We start from the raw sequence: 23135 nt of genomic DNA, 5'->3' as shown, positions 1-23135 counted from the left end.
GGAGTTTTCGAAACTAAGCTTTTTTTAAAGGAGAGGTGGGAAACCACCGGGAAACACGGATGGCGTGAGTTCCTTGAGTTTGGACCTGCGTCTTTCGGGCAGTTCGGGGCAGCCGCCGGGAAGATGAAGTCAGGTGGGGGTCCCCCCCCCCCCCCCAGCAGATGACAGGCAACTAGCTCTCCTTCTGCCTGCCTGCTCGCGACCCCCATTCTATTGCAGCCTGCATTGGCGAGGCGTCGAACCTGCTTCCTCCTCGGTGTTTTTCCTGCAGAGACGCAGGAGGGGGCTCCGAAACCTGATTCCCCTCAGGCTGGCTGGACACCCAAAAGCCTCGCTGGCCTTTTTGCAAGTTGAAGAGGAAAGGGCCTTGGGCCCCTGCCCTGGCCAGCCAGTCGCTTCGCTCTGGGCCAGGCTGGGCTGCAGAAGGCCGCCACGTGGCCGCTCCAGAGCGCCAATCGGGGTCCTTTGGGCAAGGGCTGCCCTCGGCTCAAAGCAACCGAGAAGAGCTCTGGCGGGGGGGGGGGGGAGAGTCACTGGTTGGTCGAAAAACCTGCAAGCACGAGGAGGGGGGGCATGTGCTGCGCATCGCCCTTCATCCTGCAGCCACGGAGAGGAGGCAGCCTTCGGTCGACCACTGGGCTCCGTCGACCACTGGGCTTTCTCAGCTCACCAGGGAGGCAGGCGATCAGTATGGCCCCCAGACGTTCCCAACGACGGCCAGGTCTGCCCGCTGCAGGAGGCCCCCTTGGGAAGAAAGCACAGGAAGCTCTACGCTGCGCTCTTCGGCGCATTTGCCATTCTTGCCCCGATCCTGAACACGGTGACCCCACATCAGCCGGCCACATTTCGGCAGCCGCTCCTCTCCCCCGCTGCCCAAGCCCAGGGAGGCCCTGTGCTGCTTGCGTCGCCCCTCGCCTGGGAAGGGAAGCCGTCGAGGGAAAGGGGCTCCTCTGAAGCGCCGCATTTCCATCCCCCCCCCCCCGGGGTTCCCCATAGACGGGTGCGAGGGAAGGGTGGAGGGTCTCCTAAAGCCCGTAGTGCCGCCAGCAAGAAGTTCCGAATCTAACCCGCCTGGGCAAAATTGAAAGGAAAGTGTGGCGGGCCTGGGAAGTCAAGGGAGGGCTCAGCGGGGCTGGGCGGCTGCAGAGGATCTGCGCGGGGGAGGGGGGGATCGCAGGCCCACGACTCGCAGGTCGCTCCCCTTCGGAGTGCAAAGAGAAAGCCGAGGGAGACCCTGAAAGAGCAGCAAGAGCCACAAGCAGAGCTCCCTCCCTCCAAGGGGATTTCGGCCCGGCAGCCAGTTCCAAAGTTGCCCTGGGCTGCAGCAGGCGCCAGAAGGGCTGGGTGGCCCCGGCGAGGGGTGGGGTGGCAGGCGACTCCACTTGGCTCTCACCCCCCCCCCCCGCAGGTTTCGCAACATCCCAGAATCCAGCCAGGCGACCGCAGAAAGGCGAAGACGCGAGTGGTCGGCGGGTTTCGAGTCCCCTCCGGCGAGGCTGCAAACGGCTCCACCCGGCGAAGACGCGGCGTTTGGGAAGGACGGGGGGAGGGGGCACTGTGTGCGGGTCATCGGAGCTGTGCAAAACAAACGAGCAAAGCAATGGTCAGATCGACACCTCAATTCCCCTAGAAAACACTGGGACCAATTCCGCACTAGACCTTAACCCTGCTTCAGCCCTGTCCCCAGACTGCCCTACACGAGAATCAAAGAAACCAACTCTAGGCTTCTCTGATTCTAGGACAGATGTCAACTTGGGGACAGGGCTAAATCAGGATTAAAGGTCGAGGGGCGAAATTGGTTCGGTTCTCCCAAGTAGGCTTTCGATTCGAGTAAAAATAAATCAATACAGTTTCGAAACGTTTTATTTGTTCCTTCTACCGTTCTCGATTTGACTGTTCCCTCCACTCTTCCTTTCTGGCTGCAGTCGGGGAAAGGCTGCACTGAAACCGAGGGGCCCTTTTCTGAGGAAATGTGCTGGAAGAGTCCGGTGCCTTCCCGCTGGCCTACGCACAAAGACACGTTCCCTGCTGGGCTGCTGCATTTGCGCAGCGACGGCACACAGCAGATTTTCTCCAGGACGCGCACCGCGCAAAGGGACGTGAAGCAATCCCCACGGACCAAAAAAGACCTCCCCGCAAGCCCCTGAGCCGACGGGTCCCTCCGGGCTGCTGCCCCCCCCCTCCCGATTGGTGGCCCTGATAAATATTCGCTCCAACTGATTGATTCTCCCGGTTCATCGTCCGTCTTGCTGTGCTTCGTTCAGGCTCTGCCAGGCTGGTTCTGCCGCGGCCCCGCCTGATGAAGCCGGATCCCTGCTGGATGGCCCTTCGTGGGGCGACGCAGCCCCTTTCATTTCCAGTCACTTTCCCGCTGTGTCCTATCAGTTCGCCCGCAGCAGTTGAGATAAGAGGCCGGCGACGGCGCAGAGGGAGAGAGACAGAGCCGCGTCTCCGGGGAGAGCTCGGGGCCCCGCGAACCTCTTCTGCCCCCCCCCCGAAACTCCAGAAGTTGGCCCGCCTGCCTAGGAAGCCAGGCGGTGACAGAAACCAGCCCCTCCGCATCCAGGTCCGTCGGTCCCTTCTAACATCTTCCTGGGATCCTTTGCCAGCTGCGTGAGGGCTCCGGCAGAAGAAAAGGCCTCCAGAAAGGCGGCGGCGGGGGGGGGGGGGTAAAAACAAAGACACTCCGAAGGTGGCCGTGTTGGTGGGCTCAGTGGCCAAAGACAGAATGTCCCAGGCGAAGCCCGAAAGTTGACCCGGGAAGGACGATTGACAGACCTGCCTGCCCGGCTGTCCAGAGTTCCAAGAGGGGCCCCTCCGACCACCAGAACTCCCGAAAAAGAAAGGGAGAGGCGAGGCCAAGCTGCCGGTCCTCCTCTGCAGCGCCTCGGTCCCCCTTCTGTCGCTCCGTCCGTCCTTCCTCCCCCCCCCCGCCGGGCCCGGGCATCGGCCTCCCCTCCCCTCCCCGCTCCCTGTGCCGGGCGGTGGGGAGGGGGGTTGCTTGGCGCTAGCGCTGGCTCGGGCAGCCCCGCTGGACAGCAGGGCGGGCGGACGGGCGGGCTGGCCTGTTTGTTGAGGGCGCCCTGAATCCAATCAGGGCCGGCTGGCTGCACTTTTCCGGCCCGGCGCCGAGAGGCGCCTCCTCCCTCCCTCTCGTCTCCCTCCCTCCCTCTTATACAGCCCCTGCCGCTGGACGCCGCGCAGCTCCTTGCCCGGCCCCAGGGACCCCGTCGGCTGCGGCGCTCCAGCAGGAGCCCAGAGGTGCGTCGGGTTGGGCTGGACGGGGGGGGGGGGGATAAGAGAGAGAGGGGCCTCGCTCCTCTGGCCGCCTCCGCGAACAGGGAGACACGCGGGCTTGGGACGGCGGCGCTGGCCGGGGCTTGTGGCCGTGGGGAGGGGGGAGAGGGGGTGTCGGACGCCGGTTCTCCCGCGGACGGCGGGGCGGGGGGGGGGAGCGGTTTCAGGAGGCCGGGGTTGGGCTGGCGGGGCAGGGGTTGGGCTGGGCTGGGCGGCGAGAAGCTGGGAGCCGCTGCTCTCGCTGTTGACCGTGGCGCGGTGCCCTGGCCAAGGTGCGCCGCCGTGGCGCTTTCGGGGCTTGGAACCGGCGGGCCGAACCTTGGCAGAGCGGCGGGAGGGCGGGAGGGAGGGCAGCCAGCGAGGAGGAAGGCGGGGTGGTGCAGGCTGGCACCGGTTGTCTCCTCCTCCGGCTCCTGCCGACGACTCCCCTTGGCCCGCCGTCAGAATGCACCCCCCCCCTGATCCGGATCACAACCCCCCCCCCCCCACACACACACACGCAACCCGGAACAGGCCTCTGGCTGCTCTGCAGCACCTTTCTCCCCCCCCCCCCCGCTGCCCTGAATTGCTTGTTTGCAGTCCGGAACGCAGCGCGGTGACTCATGGGCTGAACCCGAAGCCGAGCCGGAGGGGGAAAGGGGGAGGGGACCTCGCCCAGGCCAGAGCCCAACTCCCCCGCCCCGCTTTTGTCACTTCCTCCCTTCCTCGGCCGGGAGGCCAACGCCAAGGAGGCGGCGGACGGGCTCGGCCGCAGCAGAGGCGCCTGAAGGACTCCCCCAGCCCGCTGCTGAAGCCGCCCGAGGTGGGACTGCCTGGCAGTCAGCGTGGAAGGGGCTGTGGCTGAAGGGGTTGTTTTAAGGGCCCAGGACTCAGGGGCTCGCCAGAGAACCCGCGGCTAGGGCAGGCTCCGTCGGGTGGGCTCCACTCTCGCCCTCGGTTGGTGGCGCTGGCGGAGGTCGGGAGGGGCCCGAGACTGGCTGCCGCCACTGCTTGGGGAGGGGGAGGCAGAACTCGAGCGAAGGCGGGGCGGGGGGGCGGACCGTGGTGCCTAGGCGGCGCTCTACACGTGCTCAGAGGTCCTCTGGGAGTCGCCGGGCAGGCGGCCGCCCCCTAACTGGCTTTCTCTTTCTCTTTGTGTCTCCCTCGCAGAAGCCAGCCTCGGAGGAGCCGGAGGGGAGAGGCGGAGCTGAGCGCCGCAGGGCTGGATGGCCCTGGCAGAGGGCGGCTGGTGCTTGCTGAAGCGCTGCGGGCCCGACGCGCCCCCGGGCCGGGAGCTGCCTTCGCCCCCGTCGCCGTCCGGCTACTCCCCGTCGCGGACCGCCAAGCCCGAGAGCCTGGCCGAGGGAAGGGCCCTGCGCGGCCCCTTTGTCTCTTTGGCGTCCGCGCCGTCCAGCCTGCCCAGCTGGGAGGACCTGCTGCTCTTCGCCGACCTGGATCAGGCCAACAAGCTGCTGTGGTCCAGCCGCGCATCGGCCAAGCTGAGCCCGGAGCCGGGCCCGCCGCCGCCGCAGCCGCCGGTCGAGGACATGTACCACCCTCACCAGAGCCTGCCCGGCGGCGCCTACGAGGGCCCTGCGCCCCCCGGCTTCGCCTCCCCTGCCGCCGCCGGCTCGCCTGTCTACGTGCCCACCACCCGCGTGGGCTCCATGCTGCCCTACCTGCAGAGCCCCGCCGGGACGGGCCAAGGGGGACCGCAGCCAGCCTGGCCGCCGCCGCCCGCCCCCGAGAGCCCTTCGTCCGTCTACAGCGGGGGCTGCGCTGCCGGTCGCTTCGCCTACTCGGCCGGGAGCCCCTCGCCCGCCCACAGCGGCGCCGCCCGCGACCCGGCAGCAGCCTACAATCCCCGCGAGCAGTTCCGGCCCCTGAACGGATCCTACTACGGGCCCTACGTCGGTGCTCAGCTCGGGCCCCCCAGCTGGCCCGCCGGCCCCTTCGACAACTCCGTGCTCCACTGCCTGCCCAGCCGGCCGCCCCTCGCCGTGCGCCCCTCCAGTGCAGGTAAGAGCCCGGCGGGAGAGGCGCGGGAGCCCCTTCGGGAGCCTGGGTAGCTCGGCTGTGACTGAAGAAGCCTTTAGGAAGGGGCCGCCAGGCACGACTAGGCCCTTTCGCGTTATGTGGAGCCGGTTGGTGAGCCAGAGAAAGGCATTAAGCACCGAGAATCCACGCGAGGAGGTTGGGAACTTCTGCTGTCCGGCCTTTCCCGCCCGGGGCACTTGGTTTCATTTCAGGCTGCGGCCAGTCCCCACGGACCCCTTGCGGAGGGTCTCGGGCAACAGGACCCTGCCAGTGATTCTGCCCAGTCAGTCTCTGGGGTACCCTGCAGGTCTAGGAGAAGGAATGGACGCTGGAGAGTTGTGTTTTGTGTGCAGAAAGGCATTATTGATGAGGCCTCCCACTCACAATCCTAAGGGACTGATTGCCAGTACGAATGCCGCCCCCCCCTCCCGTTTTCCCCACTGCTCCATCTTGTGCAAGATATTGCCCAACTTCCTCCTGCTCTCTCTCTCTCCTTCCCAGTCCTTTTCTGAATTGCTGGGTGCTCTTAGCTGGGCCACTGTCAGCCTTTTCCTAGAAAGTTCTTCTTCTTCTGTTGTAGGGTTTTTAAGGCAACAGTTATTCAGACAGGTTGTTTGCCATAGCCTACCTTTACGTAGATACCCTGGTATTCCTTGGTGGTCTCCTATTCTAATCCTCACCAAGGCCGACCCTGCTTAGTTCCCGAGGTCTGGGGAGAGCAGCCAGCGGGGGCTCTCCAGTTCAGAGGGAACAGACTTCCACTTCCCTGCTGGTAGACTGAGCTCATCACACTGGTATTAAGCATTTATACAGCAGCCCTCAGTGGGATCAATGCTACTAATATCTGCTGGGAAAGTATATGAAAGTATCATGGAAGAGACAGGCAGAGTATTCCTCAACAAGCAAGAAGTTCTATTAATTTCAGTGGGACTTGCTTTCTAGTAAGTGTGTTTAAGAGCACAGCCCTAAGCATTTCTCACTGAAATCACGGAGGCTCAAATGGTTACATCTGGCTGGATCAGACCCCTGTTTCTCTGAAGAGTGGAGATTTGAATCCCTTTGAATGACTTACGATAGAAATGGAATACCAGAGATGACTATTCCAGATTTATTAATTTATAATAAATAGACAGGTGGGTAAACTTGCCTAATTGACAGCATCAAAAGTGGCACTTTGGATGAACAAAAGGACAAAGGGCAGAGAAAGAGCTGGACTCCTATTCTGGCCACTCCCCTTTCCTCTTCATAAGATTTGTGGTAGTAGAGTGATGTTCCTTTAGAGGCATGTTTCATGAAAGGCAATTTGGAGTGTAGTAATGGCAGGCAGGGAAAGGGTTAAGTGTAGGGTCCCCAACAGCCTGGAAGGAGGGGGGGGGTGTCCTTTCCCTTTAACAGAGGCCTTAATGGGAGGTTATTTACCTCTACCAAACACATTTCTGCTGCCCATTTACAGACATTAGCTTCTGTTTCAAGCTCAGGACATTTTTTGACCAGGCCTGTTGGCAGCCATCTTTTCTGTCCCCTCCCCACTTTTCTGCATTCAGAGGGCAGCCCCTGGGGATCTGTGTGCAACTTCTAGTAGGGGGTTGGGGTGAGAATTGGAGAGGGGCAGACTGTAGCTGGGTATGCTTGTAAGTGCGTTTGAGGTGGGGGAGGCAAAAGTGTGGAACTCTTCACCCAGCCAGCCAGAGCTGGATCTGGAATCTTGGGTGGCTCTGGAAATGTGGAGTTACTCAGTGGATAAATCCTCTTCCGACCATCCTGACCCTGAGATTGATATAGGACCTGGCTTCAGGCAGAAGAGGCCATTATGGGCTTTCAGGAAAACGTTCAAATGTTTTATACAAGCTGGCTTTTTCTTAGAAGACCTTGGAACTTCTGTGTCCTTAAAGGATGAGAAAGTATTTAAGACTGTTAATTTCTGGAACTTTGGGATTAGAATGGTTCAGACAAAGCTGGGCTACTACAGGACTCATGGGGATGACTATGGTGGCATAAATTTAAGAGTGTTCCAAATCTGATATTGACATCTGAAAGTCAGGCATCCAGAAGCATAAGGTAGCCTACCTAAATAATTATAAAGAATAGGCAGGATTTGTCAGGTGCCATTAATGATTTTTTTTAAAAAAAATTAAGGCTATAATCCTAAAAATATTTACTTGGGAATCAGTTCCATTGAACACAATAGTCCTTACTTCTGAGTAGACATGTAGACCCTTGTTTCGTCCCAGTGGACAAAATTGGGACCCTCCCTCCACCAGGCTGTTGGCAGTTGAAAACAATTAATTGAAAAAATGAATTTGTCTTAAATAGATGGTGGAAAATATTTCATACTGAATAATAACAATAACTTCTTGTTCTTATTGTAATTTCCCCCCCTTAATAATAATAATAGTAGTAATAACAATAACTTATTGTTCTTATTGTTACTATTATTATTATTAAGGGGAAAAAATTCACCAGTGTCTGTTTTAGATAGGATGGTTGAACTTCATTGTAGAACTTTTTTTCTCTTTGAAAACAAATCTGAGAGGCTTATCCAGCCCTGTGCAGCATTGTTTCCTGCAGCACAATGACCAATTTTGCTTTAGACTTTTAATCCTGATTTAGCCCTGTCCTCAAGCTGACATTCTCCGTTCTAAAATCATGGAATCCTAGAGTCATCCAGTTGGTTTCTCTGATTCTAGTGTAGAATGTTAGTTTGGGGACAGAGTTGAACCAGAATTAAAGGTCTGGTGCAAAACTGGTCAATCTGAAGGCCCAGCCACAAACCCTTGCTCTCTCTTCCTGATCAACCCGCTGCCCCCTCTCCCTTCTCAAAGTGTGGGGTGCTTTCCTGAAAGGAAATTGGCTCAGCAGCCTGATCCTGACTTGAAAGTTGGTTCAAGTATGTCAACAGGATTTGCTGGTAGCCAATTTAGGACACTGGAGGAGAGTTATTTTGGGGAGAAAATCCCAACAAAAATGCCAGTACCCCGACCAAGGCTGTTAGAACTATAATGAAAAGCAAACCAGAAGACTGATGTAGGACGGCTAATTAAAATTGTGCACAACAATGCATTTTTAAAGGAATCTAGTACAATCTTAAACAGAATTATAACTTTGTAAACCCATTAAAGTCTATGGGTTTAGAAGGCCTGAACTCTGTTTAGGATTGCAGGGTTAGCCACCGAAAAGTCATACAAGCTTGCTTGGAAGCTTGTCAGTTACAATTTCTATCGCCTCATGCTTTGAGGTTACATGGGAAAATCTTCATGCCTCTTTCTAACGGAGCTGTAAACCCCCTTTTAGATACAGCTTGATTTTGTGTATTTATTGAAGAGATTTATTCTCCACCTTTCTCTCCAACGGGGACTCCAAACATCGTTCCCCTCTCCTCCATTTTAACCGTTTTGTTTCTTTTCTTTATGAAGAGATAGATGGGAAATCTTTTTAGTAGGCAGAAGTGAACACCGTGAAAGGCACAGGCAAAGTGTAAAGGTGTTATATTGCAGGTGCTGTAACTAGTGACAAAATTAATTGGAGGCTAGTCCCCAAAGCAAGAACCAAACATTTTAAAACGGTAATATAATCATGTCGTTGTTAGCCTAGGGCAATTCTGTTAGGAAGAAGGGGGCATCCATCCCGATGGGGCCAGGCGCACCTGAAAAAGACGCACTTTTTCCGCCGGGGAATATTTGGAGAGAACAAATCCTAGAGGCATCGAGTTGGTTTCTCTGATTCTCGGGTAGGATGTCAGTTTGGGGACGGGGCTGAACCACGATTAAAGGTCTAGTGCGAAACTGGTCTTGGTCTGAGTTTGGTTTCCAAGCCTAGGAGGCCTGGCGACGTTCTTTAGTCGCTCCTTAAGAACTGGGGCGAAAGGAGCGCCCGAGATCCGGCCTGGGGGAGCTCCTGGCCCAGCAGCCCAGACGCCCTCCGCTTTCGACTTCTCCGGGCCGGCGGCCTTCAGGGGCTGCTGCCTTTGGGAGGGAGGGAGTCGGGCAGGCGGGAGGGGTGCGAGGCTACCGAGGGGACAGGAGCTCGCCGTTTTCTCGGGCCTGCTTGCCTGGCAGCTTTTCGGGTCTGACCAGCGACCGCGGAGGGGAGAGTCTCAAAGAATGAGGAGAGAAAGATCTCCTCCCCCCCCGCCCCGAAAAAGCCCCGCAGGTTGGTTCCCTCTGCAGAAGGGGTCCCGCGCTTGGTTGCAGTAGCTCCCGCCTCGCCCAGTAGCCTTCAGGCCCTCGATGGCGCTGCCTGCGCCTCCAGCAGGGCGGGAGTGGTCGGAATGGGTTTCAGGGTTTGACGCCTGGAAGCTTTTCACTCCGTGTAAGCGCTTGGGTGTTCCCTAGGCGGGGCCTTATTGTCTTCCCCTGTCTGAAAAAAGGAAACAAAAGGGAAAGGGGGGGAGGGGGGAGAAAGGAAGAGTCGAGAGCCCTGGAGGCCCCGCAGGCCCCGGCCACTCCCGGGAGCGGCAAGCCTGCGCCCATTTACCCGCAAGGAAACCTAGCGGGCTGTCGGGGCTTCTCCTTTTGGAGTCAACTTCCGAAGGTTGAAGGGTGGTTCAGGTTAATGAATCAACCGCATTCCTCGGAGCCGATTGATTAGCCTTCCCAGAGCAAACAGTACAGCTTCTCAGGCGCCTTTTTTTTACCAACGACGTGTTTTCAAGGTGAATTTCCAAAGCAACCGATAAGTTAGAGAGGCCTCATTGAAATTTCTTTTCACCAAATCAGGATGGGGTGTGGGGCTAGGTTTTGCAATTCAGGCAAATCTCCCTGCCCCAATTAATATAACAATATGGCATGATTCCTTGAAGGGCCTTTTGTTACAAAGAGAGGGAGCTGAGATAGTTCTGATAGGAAAAAAGAAGCATTTCGCTGGTGGTGCCCTTGTCATCAAAAACGCCTCTCAGCTGATCCCCAAAAGGTGTCCCTGAACTCCCAAAGCCCGAGGTGAGAACAGGCCCGGGGCTCTTTCACTTTGCTTTTGCATTTCTCTTGAACTCCAAAGAGATGTCTTTGTCTGCCGCCTCCGATGTGCCATGAGAAATGAAGGCCCCCTTCCTGATCGAGGAGAGATAATTCAGTGAGATTTATTGTGATCTAATTCGCTCAGGCTGTTCAAGTCCAGTCTGTACTTGGGGCGTGATCTGAAAACCCTTTCCCCCAATCCTGAGACCCGGCGATGCTGTGCTCCAGCCCGAAGCACAGAACTTGAAAGGAAGTCCATTTAAACCAACGGGGTTGAGGCTGCAGAGTTCAGAAGTTTCGGACCTGGGTGTGAGACGCAGCTTCCTCGCTGTTGCCTCTCTGGACTGTAGTTTGCTCCAAGGAACAAGGAACTGACCCTGTGGCCCCTCTCAATAAGCAGGAGGATAGTGATGCAAGACTTTCTACCGTGTTTTGACTTCAGCCATTTTTGCCACAGAGAATCCGAGAAATCAGGCCAATCAGATCTGCCTGTAGAGTAGAGTAAAGGTGGCTTTGTAGCTGGCGGAAGAGGCTTCTCTGCAACTGAGCAATGGGGGGGGGGGGGGGGGCTTAACCGCCCCGAGTCCGTTTTGGAATGGGCGGGATATAAGTCGAAGGCAAATAAATAAATAAATAAATCAATCAATCAATCAATCAATCAATAAAATAGATCAGCCGCAATCTCTCCGCTTCCATTCCCTCCACAGTATAGGATAGTCACAGAGGCGACCAAATCGATTTCTGAGGAAGTGTGCTTGTTGCACACGAAAGCTCATGCCTTGAATAAAGCGTCGTTGGTCTCAAGGCTGCCAGGCTGGACTCAGACGCTGTTCGAAGAGATTCAGGGAACTCTGAGGTGAAGGGTGGCATCACCGCTTGGACTTGCTGTTCTTTGCAGTCCCAGCTGCCGGCGGAGAGGCTCAGAGGTGGTTTGCCAGGGCTGGCCTCTGCCGTCCCCCAGGTCAGGCTGCCCGGGCTCTCCAGCTTGGTCAGCAGGGGTGAGCGAATCGTCCCGGATGCTGCTCTAGAAGTGCCCGAGTGGCTGCCGCGGCTTCTTCGGCAGGCTGGAGAGCTCAGAGAAAGCCTCCCCTCCCCATCCCCGGGGCAGCCAGATCAGGCTCAGGGACAAAAAGCCATTCTGTGGGATGAAAACCTACTGAAATAGTTTTATATATGATACCTGAGGACCTGGGCATGTTGGATTTAAATTAATAATAATAGCTATAGATAGGATAATATTCAGTATTTAAAATCTTTATTTGTATTCATGTAGGTTATTTGCAAGAGTTGTCCTTCTGATAACTGATAAGGAATTCCAGGGTTCTCCTTTTGGTCATTAACCAACAGATATGCTTGGGGCTGGTGGGGGGAGCAATATAGTGGAACTCAGCCTGACCCCCTTCTCCTGTTGCCAGTCGCTACGGGTGGGCTCCAGACTGGGAAGCACATCCTCATGAAAAGACATGATGTCCCCCCAGTCCAATGGGAACGGAATCCCCACCTCGCAGGCTCTGCTGTGATGTGCCAGGAAAGCGCCTTCCCTACAGTGCAGGAGATTGCTGTCAGGCGTCTATATTTGTTTAGCATTTTTCCCCTATTTTTTAAAATTCGTTTTATAACAAAATATGGTTTTCTAAATAACCCAAAGGGCTGGAAAATAATTTGTTCTTGTTAATGTCATCATTTTCCTGCAAGAAAACTGACAATTGGAGAGAAAAGAAAGGGCAACCATTTTTGCCAAAGTAGTATTCTAGGAAAAAAAAAAGATTGAAATAGCAGTTCCTGGCTTTCAGCTACAGTTGGTTTTGCTTGTATTTCCGTGCTATTGAAATCAGTTGCACTTGCAGCCCTATAGGTGTCTTTGGGTTGGGGTAGTATTTTTACTGCCATGAGTTTTAGGCAGCCTATTAAGCAACTAATTAAGTAAGCACTTTTCAACAAAGCAAAACGTTATGTTTTAATTAACTATCTGTTTTAGGGACCTTAGTGTCAAGTGCTGTAGGGAGATGCACACAAAACTATAAATGCAGTCAGTTCATAAAACGGATCATTAAGATCCACCCATTAACGGTCTTGGTAGTAAATTGTAGCCAACGAAAAACTGTTGCTGGAAACAAGAGGTCTACTTTACATTTTAGAAAGAAGACAGGCACCAGTAGTTTTTCTTAAAAGAAGAGGACCCCCCTCCCCACATAAATATGTGGATTAAGTTCTCCACATTTAATAGAGGGACACACACTTCTATGAAACACATGAGAAGGGAGTCTGCTGCTCCCTGTGACATGGTCCAAATAACACCTCTGCTGCTCTCCTGATGGAATGGATCCTGCCCCTGGCCCAACCACTCCACTGAGCTAAATTTATTCATTCGTTAATTTATTAAAATATTCATACTCTGCCTTTTTGTTTAGCACCCCTCCAACTCAAGGCACCTTCTTTCCAAAGTAAGTGAAGTTGAAGGGGGGCTGCTGAGGCTGGAGGGAGGCTACTTGGAGAGGGCTGGGAGGGATCCAGCCCAATATCTCGATCTCTCTGGGAGTATGGCTCTGAATAGATAAAGTTGTCCCGTTGAAATGGGAAGTTCCTTGGATCCACGTTTGACTGCAAGAAGCTTCAGGAGTGCCTAAATTCCCCCCCTGGCCACGACGGTGGTCTACTTCACCTAGTTCTAATCTTGGATAAAGATATGGAGCAGAGGTCCATTAGGGGCTGGCTATTAGCCACAGCGTATTGTTGGAACTCTGTCTGGGGCAGCCATGCTCTGTATTCTTGGTGCTTGGAAGGGGGGGGCATCGTGGGAGGGCTTCTAGTGTCCTGGCCCCACTGATGGACCTCCTGATGGCGCCTGTTTCTTTTGGCCACTGTGTGACACAGAATGTTGGACTGGATGAGCTATTGGCCTGATCCAACATGGCCTCTCTTATGTATGTTCTTAAATACTGAGTCCAGCGGCACCAGCAAGGTTTTATTCAAGGTATACCTGCTGCGTTGGTCTGAAAGGTGCCCCTGGGCGCAACGTTGGCTCCACTGCTTCAGCCCAAGACGGCTGTGCCCACCTGGCCCTGTCTTCTTGTGAAGTCAGCCAGCCGGGGCAATCTGGAGCATTGGCAGGTCGGTGACACCTAGCAGCCCTCGCCTCCACCGCGGCGAGGTTTGGCCAGTGAGCGGGGGTGGGAGGCGGTGGCGGCAGGCTGTTGTCCCCTGGCCTGGAGGAGTTTTGCTGCGGCCTGCAGCGTCCTGGAGCCCCCCTGCTGCCGGCCCTCGCCCCAGGCGCTTCCAAAGCCTTCTGCTCCTGGGGACGGGGCAGAGAGGCCCCGCTGGGGGCGTCGTGGAGAGAGGCGCCTGGCCCGGCGCGCTTGGCATTTACGAGGGGCCCTTGCGCGGCCGCCCGCTGCTGCGCCGCCAAGTCCCGGGGGGCGAGAAGCCGCTAGTGCCGTCCCGGGAAGCCCCGGGCCCCAGCCTGGCCCCCTCCCCATCTCCCAAGCCGGCTGGCGTCCCCGTAGAAGGGAGGGCGGCAGGGGATCTACACACCACACCCCCGCGGCAGCCCAGCCGATGCTCTGGCTTGCTCTTGGGTCGTCGGAGGGCAAAGGCACGGTGGGTGGCCAGTGGCCTCTCGCTGTCTCTGGGGAGAAGTGGCGAGAGAGGGGGGGGCGAGAGAGCGATCCTGGGCAGCGCCCTTCAAAGGGAGTCCGCCTGCCTCTGCTTGGGGTGGCCCCGAAGGGCTCCGTCCCTCTGCTCGGAAGGCCGCCGTCAAGCCCCGCTGCGACTCCAAACGGCCACGTCGCTCCGTGGACTTTGCTCTCAAAGCGCCGGGCTCTTTGGCAATCCGAGAGAGGACACCACAGCCCTGCTCGCCCCGAGCCCCAGCCCCTTCGAGGGCGCGCCCGGCCTGAGCCAACAACCCTCCCCCAGAAGGGGCAGCGGGAGACCTTCGGCAGGGGTCTGGCAGGCAGCCCCCTCGACTTCGGGCTGCAACCGTCGGCGGCGGCGCCTTCCGGGGGGGGGATCAGACCCCTCGGTCGCCCGCCCTGCTGAAGTGGCCCGAGCCGGGAATGGCCCGCCGAGATCAATCCAGGAGGGGATGCGGGGACGGACAACAGCCCCCAACCCCCTGGCTTTGGTGGGGAAATGCCGAACTCGACCCACAAGTCTCAGGCCTGCTTAGGCGGGGAGCAACCCGGCCGCCTTCAGTGCGAGCCAATTCCCCAGGGTCCTGGGCGCCCCCCCCCCCCCACTCCGGCCAGCCCCCTGGATCTGGGGCCGTCTTCCGCCCAGAAACATCGGAGGGGCTGGAATCGCCCGAGGCCGCCGAAGGAAAGCCTCGCCTTCCAGAAGCCCCCTCCCTCCCCGGTCCCACCCGCGGCGTCTCGGTCTTCCTCGGCCGCCAAGTCCTCCATAAAATCCCCCCTAAACGCCGCGGCCGGAGCTGGGTTTCAAGCCCAGTGGCACGTTCATTTTGACATTCACTTGCAGCAAGAAGACCGGGGGAGTAGAGGTTGTTTAAAACAACAAAACCAAACCGCTCGTGCTAAATCGCGTCTGATCCGGAGGCTGCCGTCGTGGTTCGAAAGAAAGGCGCTCTGAGATCAGTGGCGGGACCTAAAGGGCTGGCGAGTGAGTTGCTCGGAGTGGCGCAGCTCAAGAAACAATCGGGGGTGGGGGTGGGTAGCAGCGGAGAGAAAGCGGGGATCAAGAAGAATCGCACTTTAGAAAGGGAGGGGTGTTTTCATGCCGAAAGCGGTCTTATACAGCTGCCATAAAACGTTAATGAAAAGCGTCTCTTTCAGTAGTTCGGCCCAGGTAAAGAGGCAGAAAAACACCCAGTTTTCTCCTCCCTACAGCTGATACAGACTGATTTAAAAATGATGGTGGAACAAGATAGAAAAGGTTGAGAGGGAGTCTGAGGAGGAAATTCCCCTCCTGTCAAATTGTCAAGTCTATCTGACCTTGCCCCCCCCCCCTTGTCCCCCTCAAAAACAACAAAAATGGACTATCTTCACTTGCTCAACATCTTGTCCCTGGAACAAACTTCAGTTGAAATAATAATTTTAAAATGTGTGGATTTATGTTAGATCTTGCCTAAACAGATTTAACATCAGATTGTTGTTTTTTAAATTTAAGCAGAGAAGTGGAGCATCATTTTTGAACCATAACAGAGGAAGATAATATTAAGATGGTAAAACAATTCAAGATATGGGAATAGAAGTCAGTCATATTTCAGGAAATTTCTTGAACTGAAACAGATTCAGTGGTTTTAGGCACTAGTAATCCAACTAGCTACATTCACTGAGAAAGAAAGCGGGTTGACTTGAGAGGACTGTGCAGAGAACTGGAGCCCACGGGGCAACAAGTTGCATAGTGGTCAGTGAGACTTGCTTCCAATTACGATTTCAGCATATCTAACTGGGCAGAGGATAGATCTTAACCCCTGTAGAAAGACAACTTGGGCACCTCAAAAGTAGTTGTCCCCCTACTTGACTTCCATAGTAACCCACCCTTCTAATCTCCTTCATTGCAGACCTCCTAGACGATCTGTCCGAAAGCCGGGAATGTGTCAATTGTGGCTCCATCCAGACCCCCTTGTGGAGAAGGGACGGCACTGGCAACTATTTATGCAATGCCTGTGGACTGTATACCAAGATGAATGGCCTCAGCAGACCCCTCATCAAGCCCCAGAAGAGAGTGGTGAGTGCCTGGGGGAGGGAATATGGGGGACCTTGTTTTACCTCTGCCCTGCCATCTTTATCCAAGAACCCAGGCATCTTTTGCATTCCTGTGTTAAAAATGCATTGTCTAATATGAGCTTTTAAGATTTCAGGATCAGTCAGTGGTTCACCGTGGTTCTGTTGAAATGAATAGGGACTGATTTTGGATAAACACAGATAGACTGGAAATGCAGAGTACTTTACTTTAGGTGGATCAGTACAATGGGCTTACTTCCTAGTAAGTGTGCATTTGATTGCTGCATAGGAATTTCATTGATTTCATGTACTTCCCTCCCATTCAAATAAATGAAAAATGAAGGCTCTTACTTTTAAAAGCTAGGTCATACTCAGTCTTTAAGTATGTATGATTGTCAGGAATAAGAGAATGTTTCTCAAAGGAAACAAGCACATCATTTTAATTCTGCTTACTGATTGCTATGAAAAGTCTGACAGTTAAGTCCTAGAAAGAGGCACTAGCACTGAATCATGGTGATCAAGACATCTTACAAAATATAAGAATAGCCCCCTGATTTGAGCAAGGAATTAAGTCTCTTTCTATTTACTGCCCTGTAGATATTTGTGTACACTTACACATGGCACAAAACATACCTTATTATTTGTTAAATAAAGCAATTATTTGATAAATTTAAATGTGATTGTTTGTGCTTGAGGCAGTTCATATCTATTTAAAAGAATAAATCCATAAAATATAACAAACAACTGACTTAAAATTCAGATAAGTATTTGCCACAAAGAAGATGCTAGTGCTTAATCACAGAAAGCCAACAATAAGTATAAAATATCCTAAAAACAATGTCATAATTGTAAATATTTTTTAAAAACTAAAAATATTACAAGATGAAAAACACACACAAACAGAAATATTAAATTGTAACAAAAGCTATCAGGAAATGCAGACAAAACTGTACAAAGGGTAGAGGGACAAATATCTCAGTTTAATAGTAGAATCAGATTAAGACTAACAAAGCATTAGGAGAATACAGATCTCTGCCTGGCGCATGAAAGGTGATAAATTTTACGCCACAAGTTCCTTAGAGTGCCAAGGATATTTTATCATCTAAACTCTGAGTGCTTCTCTTGAAGAATATTTGCTCACTTTCCATGTTGTTGCACCCCAACTACAAGCCTGGTTTTGGATGTTATCCCTATCTTTCCTGAATTCTCTTTAAAAATGACAGTATAAATTATATGTTTGAGGATAGTCAACAAAACAAAATATTCAGACTGGCACCAAGTAGACCAATGTGATGATTGAAACAAAAGGGCGTCAGTCCTGTGCACACTTTTGGGGGAGTGAGTGATTTCTCCAGGATGTAATGAAGGACCATTTATAAATAATTGGAACTGAACAAATATACTAATCAGTGTACAAGAGTTCTTGCAATATATTTACAGTGAATGTACGTGTTTTGTTATCCGTTTGTAATAATAAAAAAGAATCTTTTGGATTAGGTGACACCACCACAAATCTGAAACTCTTTAGTGAGGATTCAACGAGCTGTGAAACTGGTTCTGCAAGATGGGAAGCTTTAGACTTCTCAGACAGCAGCTCCCAACACTACATGGGGGAAAAAGCTTTTGGAACTGATGGGTGTTTCAAAAGAAGGGAAATCAGCTGTTCAGTGAAAAAAACAGTGCATCAAAGTATATTTTAAATGTTCCATGACAAGTGGGTACATTTCCACTGCATGAGCCACCGTGACACTTTGGATCCAGGCTAGTATAGTGAGGACTGGTTTGAAAATAAAAGACAGTTGAGGCTGTGATCTAAAGCACACCAATCTGGAAACAAATTGTATCTGCATCATTGGCATCTAATTAAGTGACTTTTGACTCACAAACGTTTAAGCCCTGGAAAATGTTGTTGGTCTTTGAGGTGCTACTGGACTCAAATGTTCTACTTCTACAGAATGACAAAGTTGCCCCGCTGAAACAATTTGGAAGCAGAGGTGGGCGTAAATGACTCCCTTTTCGGTTTTTCATGTAAATGTTGAGGGTGGCCAGCCTGTAGTTTGGTATATAGTTGTGGTTGGTTTCCAGTGAAAGGACATGACTGAGGTTATGTTGACAAGCATTCTTTCCCGGTTCATAAGAGCTACACACATACCCCTTTTAATAAAAACACAGTTGAGAATCTCACTCTTTTCAAATGTGCCTGGAGATTTTAAGGCTGGATTTTTCAGGAATTCAAAGCATGTCAGTGTGCAGTGAGTTTAGAAACTAACAGTTCCCTAGAATGAAGCAATTTATGAAAAATAGCTCAGACATTCCTGACTATTTCTGTTCTGGGACAACTTAAATTCATCTGCCCTGGAAGTAAACAAATGTAAGTACTGCCATTCTTTGTAAAGGAACTAAAGCAAAGAAAAAGGTTAAGCAGTGATTTGTAAAAAGCTGTGTATGCCACAGTGATGCACTTGCACAACTCCCATTTGTGTTTCTGCAGAACTTGATCCTCTTAAGAAAGATTCTTCTTTTTGAGTGAAAAAGACTCTTTGGAGTATAGGGATTTTTTATTGGGAGAGTTGCCCTTGATGAAGTTAACCTACCTGACAAAGGGCTCCATTCTTGAAACGCTCAGATATCTGGAAATCGCATTGTACGATATACTGCATTTGATTTATAGCATGTTTACAACAAGTGAGAATGGAACACTGAGCTACAAAGAGAATCATGTGCTATTGCTTTAAGGACCTGCTTGGACACTTGCATTTGTCTAGCATTGTGTATAACTTATTATATTGTTTGTATACTTGTGCAGTATTTTCCTGAATATAGATATTTGCATAACCTAAGTGTAGTGTCTTACAGAACACAGTTACACAGTTACATTATATTCAAAAGGTGGCTGCTTATCTATGTTCTCCTACTTTTGGCTTTAGGGCTTTTTAAAAAGCAGGAACGCACAGGAATACAATTCCAGCTGGGTTGGCATCAAGGGGTGTGGCCTAATATGCAGATAAGTTTCTGCTGGTTTTTTCCTACAAAAAAGCCCTGTGTGAAACAATGGTGATGCAATGGGGGTGTGTGGCCTAATATGCAAATGAGTTTCTGCTGGCAATGGGACAGAACTATATTTCAGGCTTTTTTGAAGTTGCCATCTCTAGCTGCAATATATTTTATAAAATCATGCACTATTCTTCATTTAATCCCATTCTATTTATGAGGTAATATGCTTTAATTTATCTAGGATGTGTCATCTTCACTAGCCTGTTCAAGGACAAGCATACAAACAAATCTCTCAAGGCAGACAATGCAATTTTTAGATTCACACTTGCCTCATCCAGGCAATGACATAGCCTGAATCCAAAGAGCTTCCCAAAGTTAATTACTGTTAGGGTTTTGCAGCTGGCTATCTACCTTATTTCACCTAATATGGCGTAATCTCACTGTGTGTTAAGTTCTGTCAGGTCATTTCTGATTTATGGTGACCCTATGAAAACCATGACCTCCAAAACATCCTTGCACTAACAGCCTTGTCCAGGTCTTGCAAACAGAGGGCCATGGCTTCCTTGATCAAATCAATCAATTTAGCGTTGGGCCTTCCTCTTTTCCTGCTGCCTTCCACTTTTCCTAGCATTATTGTCTTTCCCACTGAGTCCTGTCTTCTCATAATGTGACCTCAGTTTAGTCATTTTAGCTTCCAGGGAAAGTTCAGACTTGATACCATCTAGAACCTATTCGTAATCTCATTAGCAGGAATAAAATGAATCAGCTGCTCTCTCCCAGGTCTCTCCGCAACCCCCACTCCTTTCTGCTTCTCTAGTAGAGATTGCAGGAAAATCTGACTTCTTATGGAAGCAGATGGAATGTATTATTTCACACATAAATCATATAAGAGAGCAAACATGGGCGTGATGTGCATAATGTTCATAGTAATAAATGGTATGTATTTCGATGCTTTCCCAATGTGGAAATAATTTGTATTTTTAATTGATCATTTTCCAACTTTAAATCTAAAATTTAAGAACTTATTGCTTTTAACTATGTAGCAAAGTGGTATATAACATATGATGTAGCCACATCCTTACGGTATCTTCAGTGCAAGAAGCATAATTTTAAAGATGATCATTAAAGATCTTGCTGAGCAAGTTTTAAAATGTTTCTTAGGCATTTGAGTCACTTGTAGTCAAAACAAGCAGGAGTCTTATGGTTGTTTAAAGATAAACACATTTTCACTCATCCATGTGGTTTCATGAACAAGAGTTCCCATGCCCCCCTTTTTATATGCATTTGAAAATGCATATAATTCAGGGCCAAATTTCAAGTATCACACAGATATCTACTGCTTTCAGGGGGGTTTTTTGTAGAAAAAGCCCAGCTGGAACTCATTTGTATATTAGGCCACACCCCCTGACACCAAGCCAGCCGGAACTGCATTCCTGTGTGTTCCTGCTGGGGAAAAAAAGCCCTTACTGCTTTACATGGACCAGTTAAAATTGGTTGAAAGGGAACATGAAGAAGCTAGACATGAATGCATTTTGCTTAATGCTTTTCCTTTAGAAAAACATAATATGAACACAAATTAATTCATGTCAATTGAAGTCAATAGAAATTTAGTTGTGAACTATTTTACCGCTAGCAAGCTGTTGCTTGTACTCTTACTTTAGCATTTTTTTTGTTTTACATTATTTGTTCATGTTGATTATTTACAATTTTGTTTTAAATATACATAGCCTAAACTTAAATGTGCCAATAGTATTGTCAGCTCCAAATATTAACAAATAATGAACAAATGTACAGGGGGAAAAAAACTAAATTAAACATTGGTCAGTTTTCTGCAGAGCCATTTGAGTATTTGGCAGTCATTATAAGTAGTGTTCCCTCTAATTCCCCCCCTAACTTAGTGGAGCAGTTAATATCCTGAGTAGAATATAACTGCTGTGATCTTAAAATGGGCAATGGGCAGCGCAAGACCTTGTGTGGCTCCAGAGTGCTGCAGAGCCGGGTTTCCTGTGCTAATAAGCAGATGCTCACATGCACAATTTAGAGAGAACACTGCTCTCAAGTCCTATTTCAACCATAGGTGCTAGAAATATTTTTAAATGAGTCAAGAGTCTAAGACCATAATCGCAGGAGTAGCAGTAAAAGTATTTCTACAATAGTGGTGTGTGACTGATCACCTCCAGCGTAGAAGGAAATACACATGCTTTTAATTTGGAATTTTTAGTGGTAAAAGCAGAGCTCTTAGTTAATTGATGATTGATACACAAACAAGACTGAAGATGGTAATTTTTTGTCCATGTGCTAGTTGTTTCTGAGGAACCAATGTTGATAAATACATCTACCAAGCCAAAAGCAACTTTTGCAAAAGGAAGGGTGGAATCTTTGTTAATTCACTCTTTCTTTGGGGAGGATGTCATCATTTACACTTTTGGATGGAAAGTACAGATATGTAGAAGAGAGTTTTCTGTGCAAATTGGTTGCATTTGTAAAGCTGCAGTGGGTCACTGATTCTTTTTTAATAGTGCAATCCTTGTGCAAAAGAACAGATTTATGATGTAGCTGGAATTCCTTGAGGGTGATTAATGTAAAAGAGATCACTTGCTACAGGAAACTTTACAACCCCTTCACCTTCATTTCACATGTTTATGAGACTGGCTTCACTTATGATCTATGGTCTACCGTTGTAAAGCTCTTTGGTGTACAGTTATTTCTGATGTAAAGTTGCTTCATCTTGGCTCCAAACTCCACTGAAATGTGTCATAAATGACTTGTTTATACTTCAAGCCTTTCTGCTAAGCACCACCTTACTGACACCCCCTCTACCCCAACTACACAAAGAGGAAAACCCTGTTCTCCAGAGCAACTTGGAATGTTAATTTCCCCCCCATACACACGGTCTTTTAGAATTAGCAAAGGTGATTAAAATTGCAGTCCTATGCATGCTTATTTTGGAGTAAATCCCAGTGAACTGAATGGGACTTAATTCTAAGTAAATGCTCAATGAATAATATTCCCAAACCAATTGTGCAATCTTATGCAGAAGTACTAGTGTCTAGACTCTAAACCCATTGAAACCCATGAACATACTGGATTAACTGCAGGTTTTGGGAAAAGTGGTCATAAAAGCTTGAAACCATTTCAGTTCCACTGTAAAAGTCCTCTTTGAAGTTAGTTGGTATCTTATAGTCCTTTTTTAATTTCATACCTGGAGAGAGCAGGAGTTAAAGTCACCAATAGGCCAGTAGATACATTCTTGCAGCATTTATTAAGACACTTTGTTTTTGTGTTGATTTGACTTTTCTCATACTTGCTTCTAGCCTTCTTCAAGACGACTGGGTTTGTCTTGTGCCAACTGTCACACTACAACCACCACCCTCTGGCGCAGGAATGCAGAAGGAGAGCCTGTTTGCAATGCTTGTGGCCTCTATATGAAACTTCATGGGGTATGTAGCTACTTCAGTATTATCCAGAGCTATTTCAGTCTTTGCTTGATGCATGTTTCATGGGCACTCCATCTTGCAGCCATTCCTCAGATGGAATGTGCATTAAGTTACATGGGCAATCCATATCACACACTCTGCTGGACAGTCTTGGGAGGAAAGGAAGGACATTCTTTTGATGCACACAAGCATGCAGTTGTGCCCAGCAGTTAACTGATCTGGGAGAATGTCACTGGAGAAATCTGTGGCATTACACATTGCCAAGGTCCAAGAGAATCACTCATACATGTATTTAGCACTCCAAGAAAAAAATCCAAAGCATGAAACCCCGTGGTTGAGTTGCTACTTTTGCACTTATTAGGTTGATGAGAAGTGTGAGTAAGGAAAGGCAAGTGAGACTGAAGGCAGAACCACTTCCCCAACCCCCGCCCACCCTCTTGGGTAATCACCTTCACAGAGCTAATGACAGTCATTCCTTATGTTGAATGGAAGAGACCTCTGAGTCAGCCCACCAAGCAATGTTGTCATGTGCAAGGCTAAATCACAACTCCAGGGCGCTTTTTTTTGAGCAGGAACGCACAGGAATACAGTTCTGGCTGGCTTGGCATCAAGATGTGTATTATGCAAATAAGTTCCTGCTGGGAATTTTCTATTAAAAAAGCCTGCACAACCCTATCTGAACAAGTGTGCATGCACATGAAAGTTTATACCTAGAATAAAACTTAATTGGTCTTGAAGGTGCTACTGGACTCATA

At 50.5% G+C, this 23135-nt stretch overlaps 1 protein-coding gene across 1 annotated transcript in view; it reads left to right on the top strand.

The window, feature by feature from the left end:
• The first annotated feature begins 4427 nt into the window (after window positions 1–4427).
• The window catches only part of GATA6 (GATA binding protein 6), a 39709-nt gene continuing 21001 nt past the window's right edge, over window positions 4428–23135 (top strand). Inside the window, exons 1-3 of the mRNA XM_060243907.1 lie at window positions 4428–5295; window positions 15787–15953; window positions 22258–22383. Coding sequence (XP_060099890.1) covers window positions 4503–5295; window positions 15787–15953; window positions 22258–22383 — 1086 coding nt within the window. The 5' untranslated portion in view covers window positions 4428–4502. The remainder of the gene's footprint in view (window positions 5296–15786; window positions 15954–22257; window positions 22384–23135) is intronic.

Source organism: Heteronotia binoei, chromosome 7 (assembly GCF_032191835.1).
Source record: "Heteronotia binoei isolate CCM8104 ecotype False Entrance Well chromosome 7, APGP_CSIRO_Hbin_v1, whole genome shotgun sequence".
Taxonomy (NCBI): Eukaryota; Metazoa; Chordata; class Lepidosauria; order Squamata; family Gekkonidae; genus Heteronotia; species Heteronotia binoei.
The sequence above is the reverse complement of the archived record's forward strand: the minus strand, read 5'-3'. Positions and strand labels throughout refer to the sequence as shown.